At 36.3% G+C, this 8921-nt stretch overlaps 1 protein-coding gene across 1 annotated transcript in view; it reads right to left on the bottom strand.

Moving 5' to 3' along the window:
- The window catches only part of LOC108549870 (tumor necrosis factor receptor superfamily member 4), a 28701-nt gene extending 20458 nt beyond the window's left edge, over positions 1–8243 (bottom strand). The window contains exon 1 of the mRNA XM_017903439.1: positions 8178–8243. Within this exon, the coding sequence (XP_017758928.1) occupies positions 8178–8243 (66 nt within the window). The remainder of the gene's footprint in view (positions 1–8177) is intronic.
- Positions 8244–8921: the final 678 nt, after the last annotated feature.

The raw sequence follows: 8921 nt of genomic DNA, 5'->3' as shown, positions 1-8921 counted from the left end.
CCCCCCCCCCCCCCTCATCTGTAAAGGTATTATGTAATACAATTACGTAATAGAATAACCTACTCAACTGAACCTAACCTCTCTTTCGGTACCTGCGCCATTAACCCTTAGTATTCCAATGGTGTCTCTATGGAGACGTCAATTTATTATTCGTTATACCAATAAACATAAAAAAAGTGAGTAAGCCTGCTATATGTATAATAAAATTGCAATTTTTATAATTCCGTTACTTTGGAAATGAAATTTTTGGATCTAAAGAACTTCCTATCGCAAATATGCAATGTGCAATTTAGGTTAGGTTAATTTAAACGAAGCTGACGCTGATAATTAAGACACGATACGTGTTGTAGTCGAACCCTATATTAATATCACGGTGTAAAATACATATTAAACTACAGTATTTCTGCATCAGTCCCGCGTCACATTTTAGTCTGCTTCCCCGGCCGTGTACTGCCGGTAGACGGCGTCTTCCTAGAACGTGAACGTTTAATTTTACTTTCACGAGACAAAGCTCCCTAGCGCGAGGGGAATTGAAATTGCCGCGGAAACTGATGCTCTCTGCTCCGCCTGGTCGGCTCGATTCATTAATTTTTGTGCATACGCGCGGCCGCGCGCATTTCTACCGCGCACAATGGAATTCCCAGCGGGCTCCGAGACGACCTTTGTCGATTCGCCACAGTGCACCGACGATAAATGCTGCATGTGCTTTGATTATGATCGGAATCTTTCCTATTGTTTTATTACGAGCTGATCTTTTTTTTAACGTACAATTAACGGTCAAGTTTCCTCTTTTTCCCGTATTTTCAGCGAATTCGTGCCCCGCAGTTCCTTTTTGACAAACGTTAAAGCCTCGTTCCTTGACACGACTTGAAATTGAGGTCGTTAAAGATCCTCCCTTTGCAATTATCTTGGCTTAAAGTATTCAGAGACGGAGAAGAAAGACAAGGTGTATCAATCCTGGGTTAAAGCTTAAAGTTACATGGTTTTGTTCATACAACGCTTCTTTAATCTTTCATGCCTTTCGACGGGGCACTTTTCTTCCATTTCCCCTGATATTTCATATACACGAACATTCTTTTCTCCCATTTATTTTTTATATTTTACTTATTTCTCGACATACATTAAACTTTTTGGTTTATTTCTTCGGTTATTTATTCGGATCAGAATATTCTAGGGAAAATGGCGTTTGTTACTATACTTTTTATATAGCACATGCGGCGAATCTTTCTTTTTCTTTTTCTATGGTCATATTTCAGCTTTGCGACGACACACTATCTTTTTCCCACGTTTTTAAATATTTATTTTCATCAAGACATTGCGATGGTATTGCTAATATTTCTTTTGCCGCGATTTTCGTTTTGAAAAATAGAAAACATAATTTATATTAAATTTGTATTAAATTGTTATTATCAATACCTTCTTTTAATTCTCATTATCAGATCAGTTTTCATTTCAAAAATTCAAGATTATTACTCGCAAAGATTTTAACATCACATGTAGTCAAAAAAGAATCTAAAAAAGATATTACGAATTTCAAAAAAGGTAAAATTAGAACTTGAACGATTCTTCTCAAAATTGGAAGTACGTGCTTATTAAAATTCACTAGCTTCAAAACCTAACACAACCATAAAACACAAATATCCAACCTTGGAAAAAGTCCCCCAAAAAGAGTGGTAAAAAACGACTTACGAGAACGCTCGAAAATATTTCGAAAGCAACGATCTGCACTTCGAATCTGCGCCAAAAACAAAACAAGATCAAAAACAAAAAGAAAATTAAAAAAAAGGGATTGGAGGAAAAGCTGGTGAAAAAGGCAGAAATCACAAAAAAACGGCTCGACGTTCTCCCCTATTTGGTTTTAAAAATTTCACGCGCGCTTCGATTTTTATTTTATTTCCAGCGTGCAATCCCCGGGGCGTTTCGATTTCTCTTGGACACTTTCGTTTCCGTGCGCGCGCGCGCGCTCGCACGCATCCGACACCGCGCGAATTTTTCGCGGTGGCCTTTGGTGCGCTGCGAGCTGACCCCGCCCCCTCCTCCCAGCGCTCCGCCAACGAGGTAATCGGTTTCTCGGGTGCACGCAGTACCTTTCGACGTTAGCGATGCACTTTGTGCATAGATGCGCGTTCTCTGACTAAAATCGCTAAATATTCGATGGATCCGCGAACCATTCCGCGAGAATGAAACGATCTCTCGTGAAAGGCGACCCATTTATAACGACGCAGAGGAATGCACGTGTCGCGAAACTGGGCTTCGACGCTGGGGACTATCTTCCGTTGAACTGTCGAACGGAAACGAGTTGAGTTTTATTTTGAAGTCTCGGCGAGATTTGCATAAAGCAGGTAATTACGAGAGCAAAAATGGAGAGGAGAGTCCTACAGGCTTCAGCAAATATGGTGTCCGGGGAGAGTACTTGTTGCTAGGTGGTTAACCCTTTCACCGTAGTACATGTGCGACCGAAAAAATTTGCGAAAATGATGTTATGCGAACAATATGACATTATTTTCAGTATACAAACCAGAATATTCTATGCAGCAACAATTGTATTCTAATCTCGGATCGAACGAAGAATTAATCATCTCCTCGAGCTCTACACAAAATGGATGCTGCTGATTCGATATTAATCCCACTTCAGGAAACATTCTTAACTATGCGATAAAGAAGCACATCGTACAGCTATGTTCAAGAATTTAATAACATAACCTTTCGTATATTCGTATACATGAGTGTAATCGGAATTAAGGTTTACGGGGAAGTTAAGTCGTAGTAATAACGATCGAGGAAGATCGTTATTAAGTTCCAGTTATTTGTTAGTTATTCGAGCAGTTTGAAATGGCTGCCTAGGGATATTCCTAGGGATGTCCGATAGCTAGTGGTAACGCGGGACCCCCCACTCCTCGGCAGGGCGCAAGTGGACAGTGACAGTATTTCGCACTTTGTTAGCAGACGCGGGAACGGCTGCCAGCGTGTACGACGTATATAAGAGAGGAAACGAGCTTTCTCAGCAACAGCCAGCCTTTTGTCAGCTCCCACGACTTCTCATCGCCGTTGATCTTTCCGACTAGATTCCTTTCCACTTTTCCACGATTATTCCTTCCACCTACGCGTCATTATTCAATTTTATCTTCTGTCCTTCTTTTTACTCTTTTCCTTCAAATACGTGGCTTCGATTGTAATTGAGTAATCGATACATGTATCGATTATGTACGATAATTTGATAACTGTTTTTTTCGTCATTTTTCTTGGGGCATTAGAACAAAATAAGTATTAATTAATAAAAAATGATTAGAAACGAAAGAATATTATTTTCATTATTCGTTAATAGAAGAGTTACGTATAAATTTTTATTTAATTTTTTGGGGGACAGAGAGGAACTTTTTGTGTAACATTTTTAATATGCTTATTGAGTTTGTGAATTTAAAATGCATTAAAATTTTCCTGTGTCTATGACTATTTTCGAATAACATCTCTATTTTGCGAATCAGTTTCCTGTATTTTTCCGGTTCCCGTATTTTTTTTATCTTTTATTCGCCCACCGTATCTTTTCGGTGTATCGTTGCATTCACGTAAAAGGTAAATCTTGAAATAGGTTAAACCTTTTATTTTTTTTTTCTTTTTTTTTTACCATTGCTTGACTCTTTTTTTACTTTCAGCAAAACAAAAGCTGTAATTTGTTCCAGTCCCGTAACTCACCCTACGTGATAGCAGTAATTTACGAAAGTTTATTGTGAAAAACATTTTTCGTTTTAAAAGTAGAATGAAAAATCTTTTATTTGGACTGTACGAAACGTAGTGCCCTTACTAAATTCCTATTACAATTTAAGAGATTAGAAAATCTGTTAAAGATATGTAATACTGCTTATTATCTTCTCTCACCATTTTCTTTACAGATCTTAAAAACAAAGTCAAGAAAGCTACCATAAAGTGATGATAAAATTTTTAAATAACAAAAACATACATATGGTGCTATTTAAAAAACATAGTATAAATCCTTTTCAAACATAAGTCAAATCGATCTATTCACTATATAAGAAGAACAAAAATTTCGTAAAGAGGGATAGCAGTGGATGATCATTCAAAAAGCAAAACTCAAAAGAAAGAAGAAAAAGCTATTTCTTTCTAGTTGGCTCGCTTATGCACACTGTTTACATCGGTGCACGACATCCAGCCTCCTTTTTGATCTTTTCTTCTGTTTTTCGTTTAATGTTCTATTCCGTTTCCGCGTGTCTCCTTTTGTTTCCCTCCCCAGGCGATTGTTGTTGTTCCACTCGGTTTCCACTTTTCTCCCGCGTCCGCGTTCCGGCTTCCGCTTCACGCCGCCAGCGCCCCCTACCCCGCTTCCGTTTCGCGAGCTTTCGTTAATTTCCCCGACGCGTATTTTCACCAGGCTCACCGAGTCACCCCTCGCAAACCTTATCTCCGCTGTACGTCGACCTTTCGGCCTGAATCCTAATGCATAAATGCATGCACACACGGACTTGAAATAAAGGGCTGCCTTCCTGTTCCTCTTCTTCTTTCCACTCTTTTGCTTTCCTTCGAATCGACTCGAATCGACTCGTGCAGGCTCGAGTCAACTCGTATGAACTCGACTCAATTCGGGTCGACTCGGGTCCCGCCCCACTCCGCCATTCTCACTGTTCTTCCGACTGTCGTTAACGAGACCTGTGAGAGCCGATTTTATCTATCACCAATGATTTCTTCAACGATAATTAGCCCATAGGAGGCGGTCGAAAATTCACAGACGTGTAGGGGATCAGGCGCCTATCTTGTCTCCCCCACTGTCTTCAAATTCGTCTTTTTTCACCGGTTTTATTTATTTTCGTCGGTTCGCTTCTTACTGGATGGCGGAGGCTCGGGTAATCGTTTTCATGGTTTTACGTAAAGTAACTTGTATCTTGGGATTCTGAAATTTATTTTCTTGCAATTTCTTTTTTTTATTTGTTAATTAACTCTTTTTAAATGAGATAATTAGGTACACGTAAAGAATTAAGATTTACTGGAATTTTAAAGATACGAAAAACGTTGGGTTTGAATTGTATTTATATATATATATGGGATTGACGCGGGAAATTTAAAATTGAAATTAAGAATTTACGAAGTTTGAAAAAATCTTTTGTAATGATTTATATAAAATTGTATAGAATAATATATAAATAATGAAAATTTTACATATAACATATTTATTTTTTAAGCTGGATTCTCAAAGTCACACAACGTGAGACGGGACGCATAAAAATATATTTGATTATTGATAGTCTACGGGGAAATCCTCGTAATAAGATTGGTCAGGCGTCTGTTTCTGTCTCGTGAAGAACATTTGGATGAACTAAGATGTCTTACTGCAAAATCGGATCAGCTGACATCAAGAACATAATGCTGCGACTCTGTAGAAGCTTGCATTAGAAGAGAGAAGAATAGACTTGGAAGTATGAAAAGAAATAGTTTCTGAATGACAAATATGAAATGCAATTTATTAACAAATTTTCTTAAAAAAATCCCAGTCTCTATTTAAATAAATTTTTTTAACTATAATATACATAAAATTTAGCCATACGATTCGAAAAAATAGTGCAATAAAAAGCTATTTGGGGGTGTATATCTTGATAAAAAGGCGAAATAATAAAACAATTATTTACATTGTATTTTCTCTTTGATATCAAACAATTTCTGTCTGTATAATTTTTTTCATACAATAAACAATTTATTAATAATTTCATATACAAAAATTAGAATTAAATGACATAGTGTATATATAATGTAATTACATATCATTTCTTTGGTCTTCTTCAATGATATTAATTACCATACTACTACTCTACAATATATATTTTAAAAATTTAATTAAATCTGTATAATTTGTTAAAAAAAAAACTATATTTTAATTTTATTTGTATAGTTCCATAAAATTAGCCACCGTTCGATTCCTAATTGCCACCAGCACGGAGAAAATTGCGATAGCCCGAGCGCAACGAGATAGCAGCGAATTTTTATCCCACGAAACCGATAATCCACCGATTCGGTAGAAGGGACGAGCCTACGAGGTTTTGAACATTTGATTCCGTGACCGCGCTTTCCTTTCATTACACCGATCGATTTCCATTTAGATATTTACCGACGAACTGTAATTGTCGAGAATTATCGTTTCCTCCATGGCTCAAGATCGCCGTTGTGCTCCTTACGCAATTCATCCTGTTCCGATCGTAAATCGTGTCCTGCTGCGTATAAACGCAGTCTCACTGAAATCGAGGCAGTGGTCGAACATTGTATCGATACGACGCGCGCATGTCTCGATTCGGTCGGTAAGGGAGGGGATGACTGGATGTTATTCTTCTTGTCGAATTTAATGTGCGTTACGAATGTTTCTACATTCGTTTGATAATTGTATTTTTCGTTGAAAATTGGAGAGAATGAACATGATCAGCTACAGTTTTGGATTCTTTATGGGAAAATAATTTTAAAATCCAATATCGTTTTACTATTTGTCAATTGTCAATTTGTTTGATTTTGAGGTTATACGCGGTAAATAGGACATACATGTATATCCGGGCACACGTCTGTCTCTGATTCCCTGTATTTTGAATAATTATATAATGAACATGAAAATGTATCATGTTATATTGAAATACAGTGTTAAGATCCTGTATATATTATAGTTATCTGGCACCCTATTTATTTATGGAATTATAAATATGTATAATATTATATAAGAAGATTAACAGCATGGAAATATCTTAAGCTTCTTGATTGGCAAATATAAATACGTTTCATAATATTTAGTAAGATAATTGAAGCATGGTAACCCGGATTAAATGCTAATTCGGTTCCGTAAGGCGAACGTGTTCAATGGAGATTTATTCTCTGCCTTCTGTGTTTCTTTATTCTTCGAACGTACCTATGTATAGAGGATTGACTTGATCTAGCTTGCAGCTTATCACGACTGCATAAAGCGGTTGGAAATGCATGAAATATTACCCTAGAGAGTTACACAGATGTGAAAGGTACGAATTTAAAAATTGTAATCTGTTAAGGAAAGTAATTTTATCACACTATTCGTTTCTTATTTCAAAAGCAACTTATAAACGGTAAAAACCAAGTTATCCCTTATCTGATAATTATAAGCTTCTTACACAGAAATATTTTTTACATTCAACAAGAACATTAATTGTTAAAATTAAGTATATTTTTATCATCCCCTTAAGCATTTCAAAATTATTTGATAAAAGTATTGATATTATTCAAAAATATTGAATAATATTAATATGAAAAATATCATAGCATTATTTATTTATTATTATTTATTATTTATGCTGATGTCTTTTTACACATACTCGTGGATTTGGTATCTATATTTAAAAGGAATTTATCTTTGGATCTACCAGGTCATTCCTTTTCCCAGATATATAATATTAAAATACTCCCTTTTAGTCACCAAGTAACGCCAAAAACAGAAAATCAGTAAAACAGAACATATATCTTTCTCATCTATGTGATATAAATAATATTTAAGAAATTTTGCAAAACAAAAATATATCAATCAGTAAAAATATTATGCAAATTGCGTAATTAAAATTTTTTAATTTCGCGCTACTTTTAGGAACGCTCCTGCGAGTGCTTCTATCAGAATTATGTCAACGAATGGAAAATCTCTGTCAAGCCAGTCGAATAAAATACACAATTCTAAAGTATAATAAGTAAAGGGCATGCAGAGATGAAAGAACGCCAATATTTTGTTTGATAGTAAAAAAAACGTAGTGGAATGTCGCATGTTCACGTAATGCGTACAGTAAATGTATTTTGGTAATTCATATTGATAAAACTTTGCGTTAATAAACTTTTAAGATATTAAACTTTGTCCTACCCCATATTATCCTAAGAAACTATTACCCGTATACATTACATGTATGTAGCTATAGTATTATTCGATAGAGACTATCCGACTACCCTAATTAAGATATATTAACTTCTCTGCAATTATCGAAATTAAATCTCGATCAAAGTTTTAAAAATCTCTATAAAATTCAATATTATTTATTTCATTCGACATCAATTTATTACCCCTGACTTTTTTATAATAGATGACAATGAAGAAGGGAGTAAGAGTCATAACCTTTAAAAATCTCATGAATGGGTCAAATGAATTATTAAATGCACTTATATAACCATAAATGTTCTCTTACCTCGAGGAGAGCGGTCAGCAAGCAAACACCAAACACGGCAACGATTAATCTTCGAGCAGGAAGCATCCTCCTCCGCTTATCGTTCTCTCTCGATACGTTTCACGTCGAAGTAGCTGTGATGTTAGCCGGCAATCGCCTCGGCTTACAGCATCCCACGCGATTCCTTGCAGGTGCACATCGATCACGAACACCAGTCGAGAGTCCCGTTCTATTTTCGAACGAGACGCTTAAAATCCGATTTCCACGGTCCACGACCCGGGTACGCGATTATATACTTTATCGATCACGGCACGGCCTGGTTCACGGCCCGACCCGACTCTTCTAATTGATCGATCGAATTGTTCGATCGAATCTACGATAGGTTAACTCAACAAATTTTCACGAATGTTTATGATGTGGGTTAAGTTATTTCGATTAAACAGTTTAACTAATTCTCGTGATAAGAGATGATTGGAAGATATTTTTGCTTTTCTTGACAGGTAAAGACGTTTTACACTTAACAAATTTCATGAAGCAAAGATCCGACTTCTACGGAGGCTGAGCGTGAATTGAGGGAACAGCAACAGTGCAGCTGTTATTGTTGAACACGCGCTCGATCACGTGGCTGCCTCCCACCAAAACGCCTCGACACCATGGAGCAGGGGTGTACTACTGAAATGTGCAGCCAAATTGATCACGTTTATAATTAAGGGAATTGAAACTTACAAAATTTAAATGTTTTAAAAACATACTGAATTCTTGTTT

Source organism: Eufriesea mexicana, unplaced genomic scaffold, assembly GCF_001483705.2.
Source record: "Eufriesea mexicana isolate 0111107269 unplaced genomic scaffold, ASM148370v2 scaffold2234, whole genome shotgun sequence".
Classification (NCBI taxonomy): domain Eukaryota; kingdom Metazoa; phylum Arthropoda; class Insecta; order Hymenoptera; family Apidae; genus Eufriesea; species Eufriesea mexicana.
This window is presented reverse-complemented; position numbering and strand designations above follow the sequence as displayed.